This window comes from Anomaloglossus baeobatrachus, chromosome 1 (genome assembly GCF_048569485.1).
Source record: "Anomaloglossus baeobatrachus isolate aAnoBae1 chromosome 1, aAnoBae1.hap1, whole genome shotgun sequence".
In the NCBI taxonomy this organism is placed as follows: domain Eukaryota; kingdom Metazoa; phylum Chordata; class Amphibia; order Anura; family Aromobatidae; genus Anomaloglossus; species Anomaloglossus baeobatrachus.
In genome coordinates, this window is record NC_134353.1 from 884,241,109 (window position 1) to 884,266,794 (window position 25,686).

The window sequence follows — 25,686 nt, forward strand, 5'->3', positions numbered from 1 at the left end:
AAACAAAAAATAAAGCCTAAAAAAATTTTACCATCAAGATTTTTTTTATTTAATATATAAAACAAAAAAGTGCAGGTTTGTTATAAGCAAAAAATGTTCAAAAACAGTGATCCAAAGTTGTAGAGAAAAAAAAATGGTACCAATAAAAATTTTACTTTGCCCTGTAATCACTGCAACCAATTCCCCCCCCCCCCCAAAGTTATTTTTTTTTTATGTGCGGCCCATACACCCAGCCGAGTTTGAGACCCCTGGCCTAGAACTTTATACCAGGGTATAGTTTTCATAAAGAAGCCATCCTGTTAATAAGTGACTGTAAAGAATGCTTCCTGACACAGGAATAAAGCCTCCGAGGCTGGTCCGGAGAGCCATCACATCACCTTGACGTGTATCCAAATTCCTTGAACGACTTCAGCTTTCTCAGACAAGCAGTCAAGTATTTTTGCCTTTTTTTCCCTGATCAAAGTGTGCGTGTAAAAATATACGCCATACCTTCATCAATACCTATTCTCCTCTCCTCGCAGCGATACAGGACATGCCTTGCATGAAACGTGAGCTGTGTCAACTTGATCAAGGTCAGACTGCCTCAAATCTATTTCCTTATCTGTCAGCATGTTTCTAATTTGTAGATTTCCTTTCCCTAAATTGAGAAATATTCCTCCTCTAGCAAACGTTCATGTAAAAACATTATTTTAGCACGACTGAAGCTTTAGGTCTGTCGGCTCAGCATCCAGCATAGTTTGCAGAGGTCGTGTGTCGGCAATGAAGGACATCTCCCGAATGGTTCCTGACGCGAGGGAATCTCAGCCTTGTCCAAGGGTAGACGGTCTACATAATTACAAAAAATTAGAACGCAGAAACACAGTATATTTACCCAGTCCCATAATTATGGTGGTCAAGGACAAAGAATGGCGCGACCTGACCCTTCTACTACAAAGCTGGGAAATTGGAATTGGATTTCCCCAAGTTATCAAGGAGTTAAAAGTCACCAGCTGTAGTGTGTGCGCCACACAGAGCCGACCCCCATCCAGGGAGGGACGGGAGCGCTGTGCCCAAAGTATTGTAGTCGTGTGCAAGATCATGTAAACGACCGAGGACCAGGACAATAATAACCAATTTATTATTTATTTTTAATGCTTTTTTATCATCTATAGTATTATAGAAAATATATATTTATCTGTATATATTTTATTTTTATGTAGGTTTAAGAGCTGTAAACTTTTTTAAATATGACAATTTTTTTTTTGTGCTACAAGGGCCTGTATTTTATGTATCGTATTTTTCGGATTATAAGACGCACTTTTCCTCCTAAAAATTTGGGAGGAAAATGAGGTGTGTGTCTTAAAATCCGAATATAGCTTACCGGGGGGCTTTCTGTGCGGTGAGCGGGTGCATTCGGGTGGCTGAGTGCGGGCAGCCGGGTGCCTGTGGTTGCGTGCGGGCAGCCGGGTGCCTGTCGGTGTCGGCTGCCTCTGTCCTGGAGGCCGGCTGCCTCTCCGTGCGGCCGGGCGGCCTGTTGGCTGTCACTTTGTGCGTGCGGGTGGGTTGGCGGCTTGCTCGCTGCCACTCCGGGCGGGTGGCTATGCGGCAGGTGTCCTAGTGTGTCCGCAGTCCCAGTTTCAAATAACGCGCCGGGAGTCAGCGCGTGCGCAGATGGTGCCCTTGGATGAGAGCTTTATCTGTGCATGCACCGCTCCAGGCGCCATCATTTGAACCAGGACCGCGAACAGACCAGGACTGCGAACAGACTGGGGCGCTCACCACACCGGCCTGCTCTACCACTGAGCCGCCGCTAGCACAGCCTCTGCCTCCTGTGACCCCGCTTCACCACCACTGCTGCCCCCCTCCGGTAAGACAACACCGGATTATAAGACGGACCCCATTTTTATTTTTTTTTTACTTTTTTTATCTCTAAATTTGGGGTGCATCTTATAATCCAGTGCGTCTTATAAAACGAAACATATGGTACTTTTTTTTTCTTAAATAAAAATAATACACTCCCCCATTTGTCAGGTTTCATTTTTATGTTGACAGTAAGGTAAAAATTACATGACAAAATGACTCTCCAAATCACTGTGATTGTGGTGATACCTAATTTATTAAATACACAATAACATGCTTTAACCCCTTCAGCCCCGGGGCACTTTCCGTTTTTGCTTTTTGCTCCTTTTCTTCCGAGAGCCGTAACTTTCTTATTTTTCTGTCAATCTTGCCATATGAGGGCTTGTTTTTTGCGGGTCGGTGCAAGTTTGTAGACATCAAACATGTATAGGTTTACTTGTATCTAAGGGGTTAAAAAAAATTCACAAGCTTGTCCAATAAAAGTGGCGTACGTTTTGCGCCATTTTCCGAAACCCGTAGCGTTCTCATTTTTTGGGATCTATGGCTCAGTGACGGCTTATTTTTTGCGTCTCGAGCTGTCGTTTCTAATGGTACAATTTTTTCGCAGATGCTACGTTTTGATCGCCTGTTATTGCATTTTGCGTAAAACTTGCGGCGACCAAAAAACGTAATTTAGGCGTTTGGAATTTTTTTGCCACTACGCAGTTTACCAATCAGATTAATTGATTTTATATTTTGATAGATCGGGCATTTCTGAACGCGGCGATACCAAATATGTGTATATTTATTTTTTTTTAACCCTTTCATTTTCAATGGGGGGAAACGGGGGGTGACTTGAACTTTTAGGTTTTTTTTAAAAAAATTTTTTTACTTTTTTTATTTTATTTTACTAGTCCCCCTAGGGGGCTATAGCGATCAGCAATCCGATCGCTATCTGCTGATCACAGCTATTCAGCTGTAAACGGCAGAAATAGTCACTTTCTTTTTCCCTCTGTTCCTGGCCGAGGAAAAACGAAAGTGAAACTTCGTAGCTGCAGGCGTCATCACATGACCCTGTGCTACGATGGCAACCACCAAACGTCACATGATCACTCACGTGACTTCCGGTGGGGGCGGCGGTAAGTAAAAAAACATGGCCGCGCGCATATAGATCTTGCTGCCAGACTTTGGCAGCGAGATCTAAGGGGTTAATGTTACGGGTGGAATGCGATTCCACTCGTAACATGCAGGCACACATGTCAGCTGTTGAAAACAACTGATGTATGCCGATCCACGCCGCCTGCCCGCGGCAGGGGGCGGGGCTTCACGGGACACGCTCCATGACGGAAATATCCGTCCATGGTCGTGAAGGGGTTAAAGACGGCCAATCATCAGGGAAATGTGGACAGTTCTTGGACCCATTTGATTCCCGCTGCTCCCCTGAGTATTAGATTTATGTTTTAAATCCGCCATATGGTTCTAGAACGTTGTCTTTATTTAGTGTTACCGTTTATGCTCTTTTTCAAATAAGTGTTTCCTACAGGGTAAATCCCCCCCCAAAAAAAACAGAGGAGCCGAAAGACACGCCCCCGCAGAGCCGAGTGTGCAACACCCACTTGATAAAGACCATAACAATTTGCACCAGAGAAAAAGGCCCATATTTATGGATCCACATGTATATAAAACAAACAAAAAAAAACTAAAATATTTGAAGCAGAGTGACTAAAATAAGAGCTGCCCAACTATGATTTGGTGGGCGGTCATGTTTAAATAAAAAAAAAAAATCAAAATTACTTACCGGTAATGGTTTTTTCCAGAGCCAGGAGAGCGCCACCAGAGAGATAGGTCCGCCCCTCATTTGGACAGGAAACCCACTAAAATAAAAGGGCGGCACCTATCTACCGCATCAGTTAGGTTACAGAGCACAGAGAGGAGTACCAAAAAATAAACACAAAATTAATCCAACACCAATGAACACCCCCACTATCCGTGTAAAACAAAACGTGAGGGAAAAGGAAAAGGAGGTGGAAAGCAGTAGCGCTGTCGTGGCTCTGAAAAAAGCCATTACCGGTAAGTAATTTTGATTTTTCCCGTCACCACAACAGCGCCACCAGAGATTTGCAAGATAACACCATTAAGGAGGATCACAGCCTGTAGAACCAGTTTACCGAAGGGCATATCTGATGTGGCTGAAAAGTCTAGTCTGTAGTGCCTAAAAAAGGTTATCAGAGAAGACCAGGTGGCAGCTCTGCAAATGTGATCCAGAGGCACATATGCACTATGTGCCCAGGTGGTCAACACAGACCTGCCGTCCTTCACTGTGGCAGCGCCACAGCACTTCTGGGTCTCCCATCCTGGGACAGGAAACCGAACTGATGCGGTAGATAGGTGCCGCCCTTTTATTTTAGTAGGTTTCCTGTCCAAATGAGGGGTGGACCTATCTCTCTGGTGGCGCTGTCGTGGCGACGGGAAAAATACTAGTATTTGCCCCAATTTCCATTACTTTGGCTTAAAATATACTCCTGTCCACTTATTCCTTAAAGGGAACCTGTCACCAGATTTGGTGATTATAAGCTGCAGCAACTACCACTGGGCTCTTATACAGGGCAGATCAAAGTATTGTAGTGCGCCTGCGCAGGACCTCAATGTCGGCTAGTGTGGATGACGTGGGATGAGTCATGCACCCCGGCTTCAGAAGGAGGACAAAGATGGCCGAAAGAGGAGGCGCCGCACCCGGAGAACAGAGACAACCATCTGACCCGTTTAGGTATTACAAAGTCATAAAATTATGTTCTACACAGCGGAATGGGCTCTTATATACAGCATGTTATAATGCTGTATATAAGAGCCCACTGGTGGTTGCCGCAGCTTATAGGGGCCAAATCTGGTGACAGGTTCCCTTTAATACCTTCTACCAAGAAAATCTGAAAACATAAGGTGATGATGTAAGTAAAGGCTCGCCATCCAGCAACACAAAACGGAAGAAGATGGAAAGAAATCTGGTGGTTTTTCCATGTAATACGTTAGAGCTTTTGGTATAATCCACTTCCCCGGCAGCTGCACAGTAGAAGAGAAACCCAATTTGAGCATTAGGTCATGTTTGCCGGTGCCAGTATCCCGCTGCTTTCTAGGTTTAGTGTGAAAACTGCCTTCGATTGAACAGTCGAGAAGCACAAACTTCAATGTATTAATCTAATTTTAACAGTGACGGAATCAATGCGAGAGCTAAATACTACGGGCGGCGCGGGATCAAGCAAACAAGCTAAGAACATAATGGGATTTTTCTTGAAGCTGCTGCCTGGAAAAAATTACATTGGATACGTTCTACTTGTCAACAAAAGCTGAAAAGTCTTCGAATCTGTGTATGTGCAACGCTCAGCACGGGCAGGAGGTTTTATTCATGATATTCTCATTTTTAGGAATGTCTCTTCTTCCTAGAATCCTTCTACCAGATTTTGTGTTTTCTTGGAACTTTCTTCTCAGCTGGGGAACAAATGATGAATCCATAAGAGACTCGAGTCAATCACGCCAGAGAGATACACGGGTAACACATGCAGCTCAGGCTGTAACAACGCAACCTAGCCGGGTCAACCCTCGGTGCCCATGCCAACGCCAAGAATAAAGGGACCAAGCGCTTCACCTACACAACTCCAAAAGCCTCATTCATTCTGAAGATCATCATATTGAGTAGATGGACTTCCAATAATTTCGTGGTCCGGTGGTAAATTATCTTAAGGCTATGTGCACATGTTAAGTTTAAAACGCAACCATGAAAGTCTATGAGAAATTAAAATTTCCATCCAAATGTTGCTTTTTTTAGGCAGCGTTTTGTTTGACTAACATTTGTCAAACTCGTTGCCTGAAAAAAAAAAAAAAAAAAAAGCAGCATGTTAATTCTTTTTGCATTTTGGTCACGTTTTGTCACCCATTGGTGTGTGTCAAAGTGCAAGTAAAATGTTAGTTGTGCGTTTTGGATGCATTTATGTCAACAAAAACGCAGGTCACCAACTTTTCTCCATTCTCTCGCTCTCTCTCCGCTTCATACTCACCTATCACCGGCGCAGCTGTCACACTGCTCCCGCGGCCTCTGCGGCTTCTGAAAGTGCCGGCCGCTCATTAGGCTCATTTCATATTCACTGCTTCCCCCGCCCACCGTCGCCTATGATTGGTTGTAGTCAGACACGCCCCAATGTTGAGTGACAGCTGTTGACTGCAACCAATCACAGTCGCCAGTTCTATATTGTACAGTAAAATAAGAAAGAAAAAAAACGGCGTGCAGTCCTCCTCAATTTGAAACCCAGCCAAAATAAAGCCTCACAGCTGGGGGCTGATATTCTCAGGCTGGGGAGACTCATGTTATTTGGAGCTACCCCAGCCTAAAAATATCAGCCACCAGGAATTGCCGCATCTATTAGATGCAACAGTCCCAGGACTTTTACCAGCTCATCCCATTTACCCTGGTGTAATAAGGGTAATAAGGAGTTAATGGCAGCCCATAGCTGCCAGTAAGTCCTAGCTTAGTGATGGCAGGGGTCTATCAGACACCATGTCATCATATAAGTGAAAGTAAATAAACAAACCCAGGATATGGGCCCAGGATATTTTTATATCATTATCCATCTTTTTCATGATGTTTGTTTGTATGTCTAATGAAAAATAAAGAATTTAATGTTTCATGAGAATTTGGGTCATTTGAATTTTTTGGAATTTCTGGTATCTGATGACCCTTGAAATTGTCTGGTAATTTGGAATTTTATATAGATTCCTCAAAGCACAGTCCTAGGCCTCCTCATTTTCTCTTTTTACACCTTCCTTATTGGACAAAATCAGTAGACTTGGTTATTGGTATCATCTCTATGCTAAAGACACCCAATTATACACTTCTGGTCCTGACGCTCCAAAACGGAACTTCTGGTGTTTCCCCCCTCTACTAACTTGCATATATCCAACTTCGGTGGTTCAGCCTCAACTCCCCAGCAGCATTCTCACTCTCTTGGGGTTCTATTTGACACAGAACGTTCCTTTGTTCCCTATATCCAGTCGCTCATTTACTCATGTCACCTGCATTTTAAAAACCTCCACAATCCAACCTTTTCTCACCTGTGAAAGTGCTATAACTCTTCCTGTTTCTTTTATTCATTCCAGTTTGGATTCCTGCAACTCTACTAATCGGTCTCTCTGTAACCAAACTTTCTCCTCTCCAATCCATCCTGAATACATCAGCCAGGGTCCTGAGTTTGTCCAGTCACTTCACCGATGCCTCCATCCTGTGCCAGTCATTACACTGGTTAACCATTCGTTACAGAATACAATACAAACTTATATCTCTTACCCACAAAGCTCAACACTGTTCTGCACCACCCCATATCGCATCCCTCATCTCTATCACCCTACATAGTTTCTCCATTCAGCAACTGATGTAAGAATCCTCCATAATCCAAACATCGCACCAATGTCTCCAAGACTTCTCTCGTGCTGCGCCAGGGTTCTGGAATGCACTACCCCTAGACAATTCATTCCAGCATTTTACAAATGAGAAAGATTCGATGCTGGAGTGAAGAAGCGGGGTTAACGCCACGCAACCGCCAATAAGGAGAAATGTTTATTAATAAAATCCTTTATTCCATAGGTCAGGTCTACACATTTCACTGATCCTGTCCCCTTCTTCAGGAACAAGAAAATCAACAGTAAATTGTTGATTTTCTTGGTCCTGAAGAAGGGGACTGGATCTCTGAAATGCGTAGACATGACCTATGGAGTAATGGAATTTATTATTATTAATCAACATTTCTCCTTATTGGCGGTAGCACGGCGTTAACCCCGCTTCTTCACTCCAGCATCGAATCTTTCTCGTGTAAAATGCCGGAATGTTTTTCCTGTATGATAATGATCTACGCAAAAAAAAAACTAATGTAGAAGAAAGGGTTATAACCTAAATGACAAGTGTGAATTTCCTCTGACCCATTAGCAGGACGGCTGGATCTTTTTCTCAATTTTGTGCTTGGAATACAACAATTAGAAATATCAGGTTGCGTATGAAATAACAGACCACACATTGCTGAGCGCCTGAAGAGAGAATCGCCAAAACTCTAATCTGCTACTAATTAGGAGTGGAATGTCGTTGATATTTTCTTTTTTCACTAATTGTTTTCCAGCTGTGATAATGGGAGATGTTACATCCCGGTAAGGTCTTGTCCCCCCCATAGACTTCACACCTTCCTATACAGTAGGTGAAGGATACTACGGTCCATCAACAGTTAACCGATTAGAACAGCCAGAGCTGCGCTCCCGTCAGCAGCTCCCGGGGTAGGAAATTCTTAGAAAAAGTTTTAAAAGAACACTGAAGTCCAAGAAGGAGAATGTAATATCCCTGGAGGACGTCCAAGCAAACATTTGTATTATTTTTATTTTCTATTCTCAGACCACCTATTGTAGTTATCCTTAAAATGCCCGAGGAAATAAAGTGGAGAATGGCCGAGATATAGCAGTGATCAATGATACGGTAGCACAAAAAACAGAGGCTCCGCACCGGTGTTATTAATCGCGTGGCCGGTGTTCTGGGATGCTGTCTGTAGGGCTCATTCACACCAGTTTTTCACAGAATTGCTGTCCGTTTTTTTACTGTTCGCACTGGTACCTGTGACTGTCTGATTACGTCAATTTTTTGTTGACCGACTGATCTGTCCAAAATCTCGGGGCCATGTCTGATATTGATCTAAGTGACAGATTAAACCTGGCAATGAGAGAGTATAATTATATATATATTAGAGGTCTATGAAAGGGAGAAAGGAAAAAAAAAAAAAAAGAAAATAAAAAAAAAAGTGAACAACTTTTGGATACATACTCACAAAAATCAGGAATTTAGGAAATCATTGATGAGAATTGGTCTGTTTTTTTGTAAGCAACAAACCAAAACCGACAGATGTCTAAGTACATGTTCAAATTGTGGTTTTTAGCCAGAAGATTCCCGTCCGGTTTGTGCCAGAAACACACCCCTCCAAACTCCTCCGGTCCATGCCAGGAGACCCCCCCCCCCAACCCCCCGCCCCTCCATGCATCATGGTCCGGACACGAACAGCTGGATTCTCCGTTAGGCTGCTTTCACACTTGCGTTCAGCGCAGTCCGTCACTATGGAGAATAGCGCAGTCCGTTAACGCACTGCGCTATTCTCCATAGACTTGTATGGATGACGCACTGTAATGCAAGTGTCAGTGTTGCATCCGCCGGACGACGCAGCGTCGTTATTTTGACGCTGCGCCGGGAGGAACACAGCATGTAACTTTTTTTGAGCAGCGGAATCCTTTGGATTTCACTGCGCATGCTCTCTCTGGCTCCCTGCACCCGTAACCAGGGTACACATCAGGTAACCAAGCAACCCTGGTTACGTGTGCCGGGAGCCCGACACTTCCCCGCTCGGCTCTGCCCCCTCCCGCACTCCATATGTATACACACACTCACACTCACCTGTCCCCCAGCGATGCAGTCCCCGCGGCACTGACGTCCTCAGCCATGGCCCCGCTTGGCTCCACCCACTTCGCACTTTGCCCCCCCGCTCCCGCCCCCCGCACATATTGTCGGCGACCGAACAATCAGCTGATCACCCGGCGGCCAACTATTAACGATCAGCTGATCATTCACAATAGTCTGCCGATGGTAAAACTGTAAAAAAAAACAAAAAAAAAAAAGAATTGCGTTGTTTTGCAGCATCCGTTGCATCAGTTGCGCCACTATATGAAACACATCCGTTGCATCCGTCACACAACGCAATGCAACGGATACCGTTCAACGCAAGTATGAAGGTAGCCTTACTCAACTTCAGAAATTTGTATGTTTAAAGGGAATCTGTCACCAGGTTTTTGCTGCCCCATCTGAAAGCAGCATAATGTAGAGACAGAGACCCCGATTCCAGTGATGGGATGTTTCCTGTCATTTTGGAAAAAAAAATCAATGTTTTCTCTGCTGCAGATCTAGCAGTTATACAGAGGTCATTAGTATGCTGGACTACCTGCAGCACGCCAAGTAGTCCTGTAATGATAATCTACTACTGATTAAACTGATTTTATAAAAATTACACTAAGTAGCCCACTAAGTGACATCACTTGAATCAGGGTCTCGGTCTCTACATTATGCTGCTCTCAGATTAGGTGGCAAAAACCTGGTGACAGATTCCCTTTAAGCCTGGACATGTGACATCTGAATGTCCCATACTGGTATATAGAGTGGGATCGGGAGCTAGGACCACTGTTACAAGGCAGGTGCCCACTGATGTCACACGGATCACATCAGTGTGCAATCCGTGTGACACCCGTGCTGCTGGAGAAAAAAACCTGAATGTCTGCATGTGGGGTCACGAAGGGTCACACGATCCATGTGAAAACATGGCCGTGTGAGTAACAGTATAGAATAACATGGGTACATGTGACATCAGTGTTAAAAACGGATGTCACACGTACCTGAAACATGGGCGTCTGAAACCGGCCTTAGTAATCCATGCAATAAATGCCAGAATTTTCATTTTTCAGTCAGCGCAGCCCTTTAAGTAAAACAATACAATAAAAGGTGATCAAAATATCACATTCTCCAAAATGTTATCAAAGACTTCAGCTTACTACACAAAAAACTATAGCAAAATCAACAGAAAAAGTTAAAGGGAATCTGTCACCAAGTTTTTTTCCACCTAATCTGAGAGCAGCATAACGTAGGGGCAGAGATCCTGATTCCAGCGGTGTGTCACTTACTGGGCTGCTTATTGTAGTTTTGATAAAATCACTGTTAATCAAAAGTAGATTATAGGACTACCTGTCGTGCTGCAGGTAGTCCAGCAAATACATGAGCTCTGTATGACTGCTAGATCTGTAGCAGAGAAAACATTGATTTTATCAAAATGACAGAAAACAGTTCAGAAAGTGACACCGCTGGAATCAGGGTCTCTGTCTCTAAATTATGCTGCTCTCAGATGGGGATAGATCCTATAAAATCAGTGCTTTATCAGCAGGAGATTATCATTGTAGGACTAGGTGTCTCCAGACATGTAATCCTGCTGTGTAATCCCTCCCCCATCACTGATTAGCAGCTTTCTGCTAATCAGTGGTGTGGGCAGGGTTAGGCCTGTTTCACATGTCAATAAAAAAAAAACAAAAAACAAAGACATTCTTTACTGACGTATAAAAAAAGCCTGTGTCCCTCCGTGTGTATCCATAAGCAATCCGTGATCCGTACTCAGTGATTGCACATAGACATTACTCACCTGTCACACTCCTGCGGTCCGTTGTGCTGAACTCCTCGGCTCTTCAGCGTCCGCCCACCGCTCTCTGCAGCTACTTCCGGGTCGGCTCTGACTGCATTCATGAATATTCATGAGCCGGGCAGGAAGCTGCAGAGAGCAGAAGCTGCACAGAGCGTCACTAGAAAGGGGAGTTGAAAATGTTTTTCATTTTATATGTACTTTTTTTCTGGTATGTGTTTCATGGATCACACCATAGTGTGGTCCATGGGACATCAGTGATGCCAGAAAAAAAAACAGACTTGTCTCCGTGCGGCAATCACAGACACGCATGTACGCCGCATAGGGACACGGTTTCAGTGACAAATCACTGATGTGTGCGCAGACCCACTGATTATAATGGGTCTGCGTATGTCAGTGATTCTGGTACGTATTAAAACTAGCACATACGTACCAGAATCACTGACGTGTGAAAAAAAAGGCCTTACACAGAACTGCAGCAAAGAAAACAGTGATTTTATTAAAATGACAGCAAACAGCTCAGTAAGTGACATCCCTGGAATCAGGGTCTCTGCCCCTATGTTATGCTGCTCTCAGATGGGGGAGCAAACACCTGGTGACAGATTCCCTTTAAGGGTCTCAGAAAACGGAAAACCAAACCATATTTAAAAACAAAAAAAAAACAAAAAAAAAAAAAATCAAAAAATGTAGAAAAAAATCTTTTTAAATCAATAAAAAAAAAAATACAAAAAGTCTTCCACCAACATGGCATTAAAACGAAAGCTCAACATGCAGAAAAGGCGGCTGTAAACCGGACCATCGACTGAAAAAGAATCATGGTTGGGTCATTGGTAATGCAGAATGACTGCTGTAATGAGGGCAACAAAAGTAATGGAGGAATTGTGTTTTAGTCTTCAGAACATTACAGTGGAACCTCACCTAACGAGTAACCCAGTTAGCGAGTATTTCTCCTAACGAGCAAAGCTTTGTGTAAATTTGTAACTCGGTTTACGAGCAAGCTTTACCATACGAGCAAATACTTACTGCACACACTTCCGGTTCCGTACATCCACCGCGCTCTATCCCGCACTTGCAGTCCACACAAACACACACAAACATGCACGCACATATGCTCACCTTGCCTTCCGTTCCCTCGCCGGCCTCCTGGAACTTGTATGTATCGGGTAGCCAAGGTGACCGATGCCGGACCTTCCGCTCCCAGCACACTGACGTCAAAGGCAGGAGCCGCTTGCCTCTGATTGGCCAGCGCGCTGCCTTTGAGTAGCGGCTGACAGGGGACGGTCCTCTCTCCACAGGATGTGTATTTGGTAACCATCGCGACAAGGGAGGAACTTCCCCTGTCAGGTGCTACTCAAAGGCAGCGTGCGGAAGGTCCGGCATCGGTCGCTTTGGTTACCCGATACACGTCTTGTACGGGCGAACTGCAAGTTCAGGAAACCGGCGAGGGAACGGAAGGTAAGGTGAGCATAATCTGTGTTTGTGTGTGTGTGGAATGACACAATAGGGGACCAGGATGGGACATTTTACAAGTTATGGAACAAATTGTCTGCATTGCAATGATTTTATATGGGTAACGAGTTTTTATACGAGTAACTTGGTTAACAAGCACACTCCGTGAACGGATTGTTCTCGTTATCCAAGGGTCCACTGTATATGGTAAAGGCTAAAAGAACTGGATAGTAGGATTGCAAATGTTCCTTATGTACAGGGACAACATCCCCCATTATGTAACACAATTATCCCTTAGTTTCTTCTTATTTCCCGAATTTGAGAATAATAAAGCTGTTAAACCTAAATAAGCGCTGGAACAAAAAAAAAAGAAAAAAAGAAAAAAAAAAAAAGTAAGCAGAAGTTGCGGAGCCATGCACCGAGGTGACGAGAAGAATAAAAAGAATGAGAGGAATAAGACAACATAATATTCTTTATTGGAATGTAATCCGCTGAGATATCGAGATGCTAATGTGCACGAATATCCAACTTCAGCAAAGCTGGAAGAAAGCCCGAGCGGGCTCCTTCTGTCCGAACATGAGAACACGCATCCAAAAGACAGCGGCAAAACATGCAACCAAACACAAGAACTAAGCTGTGAAAATAAATATATTCTGCTTTACGCACACACCAGTACGTTTCTCCACAGACCATATATCACGTGAGAAAAATAAAGAAATGATCATTTACGGAGACCCCAATAATTATCCTATAGCCTGATAGCAGCGGCTCTGTCAGTACTGGCTAATGGTGGGTTCAGACAAGTGTATTGCACGGTCCGATATCAACCACAAGGAAAAAGAAAAAAGGGAGGAATCCAGCTCTAATACCTGCGATACTCTTTTTTTTGTTTCAAATGCATGACAAACAGGTCATTGCCGCATGGGTATCATCCACCAACGCGTTTCAAGCGCACATGGCACTTTTAATCATTAAGCGCACTTTAAATGCGTTCAATGATATACAGTGGAGCCTTGGATTATGAGAATAATTGGCTCCGGGAGTGAGCTCTTAAACCAAGTTACTCTTATATCAAAGCGAATTTTCCCATAGGAAATAATTGGAACGCCGACCATTCGTTCCACAACCCAAAATTATTACAGTTATACAAAATAATGTACTGTATTCATATAAAATTACAGTACACTAATACACGATACTGTACAGGAAAAGCATATAAAACAAATTAAACTGCATATTATCTTACAATAGAATTGGTGTGCGGGAGGTACAGTATAAGCAATGTGCTGTACTGATTAGCAGAAAGAAAGTACAATACTATATCCACAAATGCAAATTGATAGACATGCTGTATAGTATATACTGTACTGCACAATGGTATATTGTATACAGTAAACAGTACATATGGACAGAAAGTTACCTCCAGAGCGGGTCAGAGTGCGATGAAAGGACAGAAGCGGACGTGTGCACGGTGAATATTTGCTCTTGCTCTTAAACCAAGTTACACATTTTTAGAAACCTTTGCTTGTCTTGCAAAACGCTCTCAAACCAAGTTCCTCTTAAACCAAGGTTCCACTGTGATACCCATGCAGCAATGATCTGTTTGTCATGCATTTGAAACAATAAAAAAAAAGGAAAAGAATCGCAGGTTTAAGAGCTGGATTCCTCCCTTTACTTTTCCTTGAATCTCGGACTGTGGCGAGGCTGAGTCCTGTGCTCCACCATGATTCAGGATAAAGTGGTGAGCCGATTCATATATGTTTCTTAGGCTGCTTTCACACATCCGGCTTTTGCAATGCGGCACAATCCGGCACTTTGCAGGAAAACCGCAACCGTTTTTTTTTTGCTGCCGGTTGAGTTTTTCCTGCATAGACTTTAAGTAGTGCCGCATTGGCTTGCGTTCGGTCCGGTTTTTGCCGCATGCGGCAGATTTAGCCGATGCGGCGGCCGGATGGAACGTTCCCTGGCACGTTTTTTGCTCCGGCAAAAATAACCGCATCGCGCCGCATCCGGCCGATGCGGCGCTTTCCCAATGCATCCCTATGGATGCCGGATGCGGCAAAAAACGCATCCGGCCGCCGCATGCGGTTTTTGCCACTGCGCATGCTCAGTAGCATGCCTCAAGCGGCAAAAACCGGACCGTCCGCATGTAAAAAACTTATGCAAAGGATGCGGTGTTTTCACCGCATCCGTTGCATAGGCTTCACAGCCGGATTGAGCCGCAGAGCTCAAACCGGATGTGTGAAAGCAGCCTTACAAACCACTGACAGTGGCTCCTGTGATCCGAACTTACAGCTTTATAGACACATAGGAGACTACACTCAGGTCATGAAACCTGCAGTCAGTCCGGGCATCGTGATTTATATATGGACAGCAAAAAAAAAAAAAGTCCATGTGAACCCGGTCTAAGGCTATTTGCGCACTAGAAAATGGACTTTAAGAAAAATCGGCACCCTCTGGCAGAAAACCACACCCGCGGCAAAAAACGCACTCACGTTTTTGCCGCGGATTGCTCGCGGGTTGGTCCCTGTGTTTTTTTTTTTTAAACCATTATCTATGGCTGCAGAGAAAAGTAGTGACATGCAATTCCTTTTTGCTGCAGAAATTCTGCAGGAAAAACCTGTAGGGGAAAAAAAAAAAACGCAGTGTGTGCAGAGCATTTTTTTTTTACCATAGGTTTTTCTGGGGAAGGACTGCAGCAAGGTTATGAACATTTTCTGCAGCAATTCATGCAGCAAAAACTGCAGCATGCGCACAGGGCCTAAAGGATAAAAGTGGAAATAGTGAGCGATGTGCATGTTATTGACTATTACCATGTAAAAAGCAACAGAATTGCCTCAGGATGGCCAGATGTCACAACTAAATACAAGTGTACGTGACCCACATTTTGGCTCTCATAGACTTGCTTTGAGAGCTCATGACGTAACTCCTGAATTCTGGCCAGTCAGAAGTTATGGGCCCACGAGCGACACCAAGAAAAAGGTGGCAATGGCAGAGGGTGAGCATAATGCCAGGAGCAGGGAACTTGCATTAAAAGCACCACTGAAAGAGGGGGGGGGGGAGATTGGGGAGTAAAAAATGTGAGCAATGTAATGACTGACAGTCTGCTTTCCTGATCTGATGTCTCACACTGGTAAGGGGCACTTTGCACGCTGCAACATCGCTAGCAGATTGTAGCGATGCCGAGCGTGATAGTCCCCACCCCCGTCGCAGATGCAATATCATTGTGATAGCTGCCTCCTTCCTAAGGGTGCGGGTCGTGCTGCGTCACACAGCAGGCGGCCAATAGAAGCGGAGGGGCGTAGAAGAACAGGACGTAAACATCCCGCCCACCTCCTTCCTTCCTCATTGCAGCCGGGAAGCAGGTAGGAGATGTTCCTCGCTTCTGCGGCTTCATACACAGCGATGTGTGCTGCCGCAGGAACGAGGAACAACATTGTACCTGCGGACGCACCGATATTATGAAAATAATCGACGTGACAGATCACAGATTTTTGACTGTTTCACACTCGTTCATCTTCTCTCCTAGGCTTTACACATTGTGACGTCGTTACCGGCGTCGGATGTACATCACTTTCGATTTGACCCCGACGATATCGCAATAGCAATGTCGCAACTTGCAAAGTGCCCCTAGCACCCCCTTCACTTGAACTCTGGAGGCAGATTCTCAGGGAGATCTGTGTCTGTCTGGTAGACATTAACAGGTCACTTACATATATATGAAAATGTGGCTTCCTCTGGAATAAGACATCGGAATGCAGATAAAAGTATCATTTAATTCGCCTTCCTATGACCTACATGCCCATATAGATGACTTACGAAGGTTGATCCTACTGACAGATTCCCTTTAATTATAAACTATGCAAAGCCAACAGGCGTACTTTCCAAGTGACCACTAGGGATGAACTCAATGTAGCCCTCCTTTCCTAGCAAACAACTCTTATATATCCCGATATCTCTCCCCTCTCTCTTCGGACGTCATCTTTCTTTCCTTTTACCTATTCTAGGATCAATTTCTGTTTTCAAAATTAGGATTCAGAAAAATGTTGCCCCTCATTATAGATGTTGTGTCAGTTTTTACTGTATTTTAGGTTCCAAAAATGTTATATTGAATTTTTTAAACAACATATAACATTCACAGCAGAATGATTTCCCATCACAGGGGGTCACAAGTATTAAAGTTTATATTCCAATAAGTACAAATGAAAAGGAAAGAAAAGAAAAAAAGGGAAAGGGAGGGGAGGATCCTTATCTGGGAAGGACAGCCGGGTAATCGGGATATTTGTACACTGTTTATCATAATCTGGAGCAAGTTGTATGACTTCTATTTGTACCAGTGTCCTTCCCCCGCCTTTGCTCATGGTGTAATAAATAGTCTCTGTCTCTCCTTGACTGTCCTGTATGTACTACTGGTGGGGGATTGTTTGTTCTTCTCAGCATGGGACTTCTCCAATCTACAAATTGGTAAACAAGAAAGAGCCAGGACTTCTAAAGTCCATTCATGTAACAAGTGTCCAGGTGGAGTTGGACTCTTCTGCCCACCTTAGGGTCTGATCCCAGGAGAGAAGAACAATGAGATCCATGTTAGGTCAGTTTGTTGGCTCTCGGCTGGAGAAGGACTAGGATCTATTGCTGAGGCTGGATCCTAGAGCCTGTGTATGGACTGTTACAGACTGGAGATCAGTGGCCAAGTGGGATTGCGTTTTGTTGTTCACCCTGTTGGACTCAAAAAACTCATATAAGGACCATTGCCATATTTTCCCTGGCGTTGGAATACCGGGAGGCGCCCCTGGATCTTTTGTTTTATTGTGGACTCCTTGCAGACTTTAAGGATTTATATTTGTTTGGTGCTTTATCTTTGTGGTTTCAATAAAGCCCTTTGGATTGTTCCTTGGCCTGGCGTCCCTTACTGCTCTGCCGCATACCCCGTCACAATATTATTCAATAAGAGGATATTCCGTGCATATAAATACAGAATGTCTTATTAATAACCAGGTTTAAATGGAAGGCACAATTTAGAATTACCATCCCATCATCTATACGTATCTCTCAGGAGGACACATTTAGAGAGCGGTTCAGTAGGGGGTCGGGATGGGAGTCTATCCAAAGGGTCCAAAGAGCATAAAATAACTATGGTGTTGGTTCCTAGTGGCTTCAATGCATTCATAAATTATATTATCTAATCTTCTTTTCAATAAAGATAAAGAAAGAATTGATGTTTTCCATTGCGCAGCTATGTGAATTTGTGAAACCATAGTAATAACATTTAGTAAATTAAAAGGTTTTATTAATAAGTCCGGATGGTCTGTCTCCATACAGTAGTACGGCTGGATCAAGCCGGATAGACTCCCCTAAAACATCCCTGATAAGGGATTTAACCTCCTGCCAAAATTATTTTACCAAAGGGCACATCCACCAAATATGTGTCATGTCTCCTGGGGTGTTGCACCCCCTGAAACATCAATCCGTGACATTAGAATATATTTTATGTAACTTCACTGGGACATAATATCCTCTTTGTAGGACTTTTAACAATGTCTCAGTGAGTGATGTCCGATTACTACCTTAAGGGTGCGCTCACACGAGCGTATGACCCGCATGATTATCGGATCGCATCACCCAATGCGGCCGCACACTCTTCAGATAGGAGCATGTCAGCTGCATGTATTTCTATGCAGCTGACATGCTCCTGGCCGAAGAGTGTGCGGCCGCGGCGGGTGATGCAATCAGATAATCATGCTGGTCATACGCTCGTGTGAGCGCACCCTTAAAAGGGGTGTTACACGCAGCGATATCGCTACCGAGCGTACCCGCCCCCGTCAGTTGTGAGTCACAGGCAAATTGCTGCCCGTGGCGTACAAAATCGTTAAGAGCCATCACACGGACTTACCTGCCTAGCGACGTCGGTGTGTCCGGCAAACCGCTTCCTTTCTAAGGGGGCAGTTCGTTCGGCATCACAGCTGCATCACTAAGCGGCCGCCCAATAGAAGCGGAGGGGCGGAGATGAGCAGGCCGTAACATCCCGCCCACCTCCTTCCTTCCTCATTGCCGGCGGCCGCAGGTAAGCTGTACTTCGTCACTGCTGAGGTGTCACAAATAGCGATGTGTGCTGCCTCGGGAACGACGAACAATCTGCGTGTTCAACAATCAACGATTTTTTTGAAAAGGAACAACGTGTCAACGATGGACGATAAGGTGAGTATTTTCCATCGTTAACGGTCGTTCCTTGCTGGCACACACAACGACGTCGCTAACGATGCCGGATGTGCGTCACAGAATTCGTGAGCCCGGCAATATATCGTTAGATACGTCGTTGCGTGTAACGGGGCATTTAGATAAAACCTCACAGCATCTATTCCATTTTTCAAAGGACATGGTGAATCCGAGATCACTTTCCCATTGCTCCATACACCTTAATTTCTCACCAGCCAAGGGAAGATTCAATATGGAGTATGGTAGTGAGATAATCCCTCGACCAAAAGGGTCATATAGGCACATTTCTTCAAATGCAGTGGTGAGGCCTTTCTGCTAGTAGGGGTTGTCTTGGCAAAATGTAGAACCTGATTGATACGCATCATTTCTCCCAATGGGGGGGTTATATTACTGTATAAAATCTTGCCTAATGATAATTGAGTTAGTAGATGTCCAAAAGGTGTTTCATGGTAGTTATCTCAAAGTTTCCACCATTGAAAGGAATTTGGGTCTAACCCAGGGGTAAACATGGGGTTATTAAATAATGTCAACAGAGGGGAAGAATTGGATTGGATTGTATATGGCAAGAGAGTGGCTAAATTAGAAGGTAGCTGAGCTGTTGACCACATTAGCCCCGAGATGGAGTATGGTGCAGCGAGGGAATTTTCAATGTGTATCCACCTGGGCTTACCAGATGAAGATGAGACTGTAGAGATCGGTGCTATTTGTGCAGCCTTATAATATAACGAAACATTACTAAGCGATACTCCTCCTTTTCGCCTATGAAAACATTGTTCGTTGCGATATCCTAGGCCGTGCCAAACAAATTTAGAAATGACTGAGTGAATATCTGAGAAGGTCTTGCTAGGTATTACTATAGGCAGAGATTTGAATAGGTATAAGAAATGTGGTAGTCCCAACCAGGATAGGTAGGAGGACGCCCATTTGTTGGGATCAGCCCGGAGATTCTGGATTAGAGGGGCACAGTTCCATTTAAAGAGCGTGGATTTACTCATGGTTAAATTTATACCGAAATAAGCGAGATAACATTCCCTTTTGGTGAGCCCGAATTGAGATATTATTTGGTCTTGCATGGAGATTGGGGTATTAATAAACACTGCTTAACATTGATATTAATTTTGAGACCAGATATTCTTTCAAATCTTCTTAGAAGAGAGGAGAGGTTCGGGAGAGTCAGGTTGCGCAAGGGTTAAAAGAAGGTCGTTTGCAAACAAGCTGACTTTGAAGTCCGTGTACTTGACATCCTCTAATATCAGGGTGCTCCCGTATGGCTTATGCTAAGGGTTCCATAGCCAGTGGGCAATCTTGCCGTGTGCCTCTCTGTATATTAAATAGTTGTGGGAAGGGTGGACGGAAGCTTTAGATAATCTGTGGGTGTAACCAAGCAATTTTAACGAAGCAATAAGGCCAGGCGGAAAGGTGAATAATGCCTTTTCAATATCTAAGGCTAACATCGTTAGCGGCATTTTACTTGTGCTTGCTTTTTGTATAACATACGTAATTACTTACCGGTAATGTGTTTTTTTCTGAACCCATGACTGCACCCTTATATTACATGGTGCCATCATAGGGTGAGGGAAAAATACGTAATTACTTACCGGTAATGTGTTTGTTTTCTGAGCCCCCTACAGCACCCTTATATTACGTGGTGCCATCATAGGGTGAAGGGTGAGGGGAAAAATGCGTAATTACTTACCGGTAATGTGTTTTTTCTGAACACATGATGGCACCACATAATATAAGGGTGCAGTCAGAGGGTGAAGGAAAAATTTAGGTTTCGTCTAATATTATCTGATGCTTGTCTTGTTGGGATAAATCTCACTTGATCATGATGGAATAATGTTGGAAGTTTTTAATATATTTTATATTTTTAGGTTTCTCGGTACACGTCTCTTCCTTATTTATTTTTCTTTTTTTAAAGTGGAATTACAAAAGTCATCCCTTTTAATTCTAGATTCTGATCAACCAACAATTCAACGATCAAGAGGAAAGAAAAAGATCTCTCTAACGTAGGCGACTACCTCTGGTTGTATCATTTATATGTATTTTGCTATAAATGGAGGCGTGTATCGTCAATCTGAGTGTCCAGCCACGTCACCAGTGACATCTGACGGCAATCTTTGGAGTAATGATTATGGCCAGATATCCACTCGATCTGTTTGCCCATTAAAGGCTGTAGAAGGTTTCTGGCAGAGAACACTTGAAAACGGGATGTGCTTCCAGGTGTAGCGCGGTGTACCAGACTAAGAAAAAGGGATTGGATGGCATCTGATTAATGATGTTTACATTCACTGCGGCTGAAAAGTTCTTGTTTTTAACCAACTTAAGATAAAAAAAAAAAATGGGCACAACAAGTAATGCTCAGAAAAGTAACAATACCAAAGATGGAAAAGAATATCCCCCATATCCAGGGCCTTATGGATGCAAGACGCCTCATCCCTGCCTTGTAAGAAGCAACCAAGATGGCACCCACCAATTGCGAATTCACAAAGCAGCGGTCACATGCTATGGTGTGGTCATGAAGCGAGACCAGTTGTGGATACTTTAGGGTAGGAGCTGAGAAACACTTGTTAAAAGCGCCACGCCGGTGTTTTCTTTATTTCAATGCAGGAGTGGTGCTTTCAATCGACATCCCCTGCCCCCCTGTCTTAGGTTCCTCTCTCCGGCATCTTCATCTTTTTCCCCAACGGCGCTCCAGTCGGTCTCTGGTGATTTGTGACCTGCCGGCAGCTCTAGTGTCGCCTCCAGCCAGGCCAAAACTCAATATAAGTCTATGAGAGCCTCTCTGGCTCTCATAGATTTGGATTGAGAACTTGTGATGTAACTTCTGACTTCCAGACAGAAGTTACGGGCACAATATGGCGCAGCGGGATTGGAGAGATGCAGAAAAAGAAAGACTGCTGAAGGGTGAGTATATCGCAAGGAGCAGAGGATTTAATTTAAAGCACCATTCCAATGCTAAAAAAAAGAAAAATGCTGGAGTGGTGCTTTAGGAATGGAGCAGTACGACCATCACTCTTTATACAGTGAATGGGTCGCACATGCTCACTACTGCACCATGCACATGATGAACTTTGTGTCAACTGTCTCTACATCATAGGGTCCCAGAGGTCAGGCCCGCAGCAATCCTACAGCTTGAACTGATTGTCTCCGGACACGAGCTCACAGCCTCATAGGCACATATAAGGCTGTAACGTCTGGTCAGGAGCCCTAAGGTGAGACCAAACATTATGGGTAGTACACGGAGCGTTCAGAGACTTTTTTGGGTGGACTTTGAAGCTGACCCACTTCAAAAGCCACATCCAAAACCGCATCAAATACTCCGAGTGCTCATCCTACAGACGTCAATCACAAATCCACATTGTGCCGTTCAAACAGTTTTTTACCAACAAGGTTTAAAAGCCTTATCCGGGGAGAAAAAAAAAAAAAAAATTCAAATAAAACTATAAAATCAGCTGCGAAACAGAGTAAAAAAAAATTCTTCTGAATGGAGGTCTCCTCTGCAAAATGTGTCAGAATCCACAGATTCCAAATCTTGAAAATCACAATGGATTTGTCCTCTTCCAAAAAACCCTCTGGGTTTATATATTCTGAAGACTAGCACATCACAGTGTATCCGTTTTCGGAGCGCTGACCCCTACTACTTTCAAGAATTTGTAAGTAAAAAGGGCTGTGGATTCTGTCACTGAAGTAGTTAAGGCTGCTTTCACACTACGTTTTTTTAACATGCGTCCTGAACGCTTTTTTACCGCAAAACGGATCCAGTGCAAATGCGTTTTCATTTCAATGCATTCGCAATGGACTTGCGTCAACATGTGTTCACCTGCGTTTGCGTGCGTTATAGTGAGGATCCAGCGACTTGCAGTTTAACTTTTTTCAAAAACGCTACTTGTAGCGTTTTTGAACTACGTCAAAATACTGCAAATTGCTGGATCCTGACTATACTGCACGCAATCGTATGTGAACGCTGGCATGCTGATAGACAGGATCCTGCTTGCTCTACTGAGCATGCCCAGAAACCAGCCTCTCGTGATCATTCCCTCCTCCCCCTCCCTCTCTCTCCTCTCTTCCCCGCCTGAGAGCGGAGGACGCTCGTAACCAAGGTAAATATCGGGTAACCGCGGGCTTAGTTACCCGATGTTTACCTTGGTTACGTGTGCAGGGAGCAGGCAGCCCTGCTCCTAGCTGCTGCAGACACTCGTAACCAAGGTAAATATCGGGTATCCAAGTTACCCGATGTTTACCTTGGTTACGAACCTCCGCAGCTGTCAGATGTCGGCTCCCAGTCTGTCACATTCAGTTCCCCTCACATGACTCCAATGCCCGCCCATAAACTTAAAGTGACAGGATCCTGCAAAATAACACATGCGTTTGCATGCGTTTTTCATTGCAAAAACAGGATCCGCTTTTGCAGCAAAAAAACGTTCATGACGCATGCTAAAAAAAACAGTGTGAAAGCAGCTGTTTTCCTGTTGATTTTATGGTTGCATCTGGGTTCAAACGAATGGGAGAAACTAGAAATACCAATTACACAGACACATAGGGCACCCAATAGTGGTGAAGGGCACCAGGCACTAGTCTCCTTTACAATGTGACCCGGTGAGCCTCTTTCCATGTTATATGGATTTCCCTTCAGCAGCGCTATACAATAAATCGCATGGAGGAAACTCAAACCCATCCATAAAATTGTTTGTTCATAAAAGCAAGAGAGCCAAACTAATTTTTAGTTTAAAAAAATAAATAAATAAAACAAACACCAGTTTGAGCTGGGTACAGAAACCATCAGTATTTTGGTCATGGTTTTGTGCTTATCTATGTGATAAAGTCCTCTTTATTATTGCATCTGTCAAAATCAAAGTAACTTTATTTTCTGATATACTTGCCTTAAAAAGTTTCATATTGTTCCCCGTAAGGCTATGTGCCCACGGGACTCTGTATCTGCGGATTTTTCTGCATCAAAATCCGCAGCTTTCCCCCCGGAATCCGCACCTTTTCATAGGTGCGGATTTTGTGCGGATTTGACGCGGATTTTGCGATTTTTTTTTTATTCAATTGAATAGGCAAAATCCGCACGAAAATCCGCAACAATAATTGACATGCTGCAGATTTTTCCGCACGAAAATCCGCACGATTTCCGCTGCGGAAAAATCCGCAGCGTGGGCACAGCATTTTCCAAATGCCATAGAAATGGCTGGGGAGTAGCTGTGCTGCAGATTTCTGGAAAATCCGCGGCTTTTCCGCGAGAAATCCATGGCAAAATCCGCGCATTTTCCGCAGCGTGGGCACATAGCCTTAGGCCCTGTGCCCACGCTGTGGATTTTGATGCAGAATCTGCATGTCCATTGTGAAGCCATCAAAGTCTATGAGAATTCAGAAGTGCTGTGCCCATGTAGAGTATTTTTCCTCTTGCGTATTTGGTGCAGATTTCTTTTTTTCTGTACCCAATCTGCACCAAATACGCAAGGAAAAAATAAGCAATGTGGGCACAGCACTTCTGAATTCTCAGACTTTGCTGGCTTCACAATGGACATGCAGATTTTGCTGCAGATTTCTGAAAATACGCGTCAAAATACACAGCGTGGACACTGGGCCTTAGGGTATGTGCGCACGTTGCTTTTTACCTGCTTTTTACCTGCTTTTTTGCTGCTTTTTCTTCTGCGCTGTTTAATGCCAAAATGGATGTGTTCTTCTATTCAAGCAAAGTCTATGGGAATTTGGGTTTCTTGTTCACACTATATTGTTCAAAATGCTGCCTTTTTGTGGCAGAACTTTGGTCAAAAACTCAGCTTTTCAAAGAAGCAACATGTCAATTGTTTTTGCCATTTGGGTTTTGCACTGCAAAGCTGAGTTTTTGACCAAAGTTCTGCCACAAAAAGGCAGCATTTTGAACAACATAGTGTGAACAAGAAACCCAAATTCCCATAGACTTTGCTTGAATAGAAGAACACATCCATTTTGGCATTAAACAGCGCAGAAGAAAAAGCAGCAAAAAAGCAGGTAAAAAGCAGGTAAAAAGCAACGTGCGCACATACCCTTACTGTATTTTTCCTTTTTTTCTCTATGATGATGCATCATTTGAGAAACCCAGTGCATCCTGGGATACTCAAAGCATCATCAGCGGGAAGAGGCTGAGGTCACTGCCACAGCATCTGCCCCGTCCCTGAAACAAAGAGTAACCAGTGACACTCATTTTAGGGACTGGTTTAGTCCCTGCGTGCTGTCACTGTGCGACGTGCACAATGGCAATGCACTCTGTTGCCGGCTCAGTTCAGTAGCAAGGAACCATCAACAGAGCAGAGCGCACTGTTAGTATGTGGTGTCCAGATACCCAGCGTTCCAAGACCAGCGTCACCACTGCAACTGACACCGCACTCTGTATTGCTGGCTCCTTGCTAATGAACAGAGCTGACAAAACAGAGTGCACTGTCATTGTGCACATTGCATAGTGCAAAGCATGCACAGGACAGAACAAAAACAGGGACTAGCCCAGCTCCTGATATGAGCGTCACTCATGACGCTTTGTTTCAGGGTGGGGGCAGAGTGTGCCAGTGACTGCAGCCTCCGCCCCCTTATGACATTTTGTTTCAGTATCCTAGGATGCACTGGGATTCTCAGTGTCATCAGACAGGAGATAGGGAGAAAAATACAGGAACAGATAGTGTAATTAAGGAACAACAGGGACTTATTAATGCAAATATATTAGAAATTAGTTTAACTCATGGCACGACATAGATGGGACTTAGATTGAAGTTTATTTGGCCTTTTGACCACCCCTTTAAAATGCAACCATTTGTACATTCCAGTAACAAACTCAAACCTCTATTTCACCGAAGTGTGAGGGATAAATATTGTGCAACTTACCAATTTTTCATCTACAGGTATGAGTTCAGTGTCTTGGGTTTGGTTCTGTGCCTGCCTCCATGTGGAAGTGCTCAACGCCCTGCAAAGCAAGACTCCAAGT

At 44.0% G+C, this 25,686-nt stretch overlaps 1 protein-coding gene across 1 annotated transcript in view; it reads right to left on the reverse strand.

Annotated features, from left to right (window-relative positions):
- Positions 1–25,686, reverse strand: part of NDUFS4 (NADH:ubiquinone oxidoreductase subunit S4) — a 185,831-nt gene that overhangs the window by 109,578 nt on the left and 50,567 nt on the right. Inside the window, exon 2 of the mRNA XM_075326610.1 lies at positions 25,587–25,665. Within this exon, the coding sequence (XP_075182725.1) occupies positions 25,587–25,665 (79 nt within the window). The remainder of the gene's footprint in view (positions 1–25,586; positions 25,666–25,686) is intronic.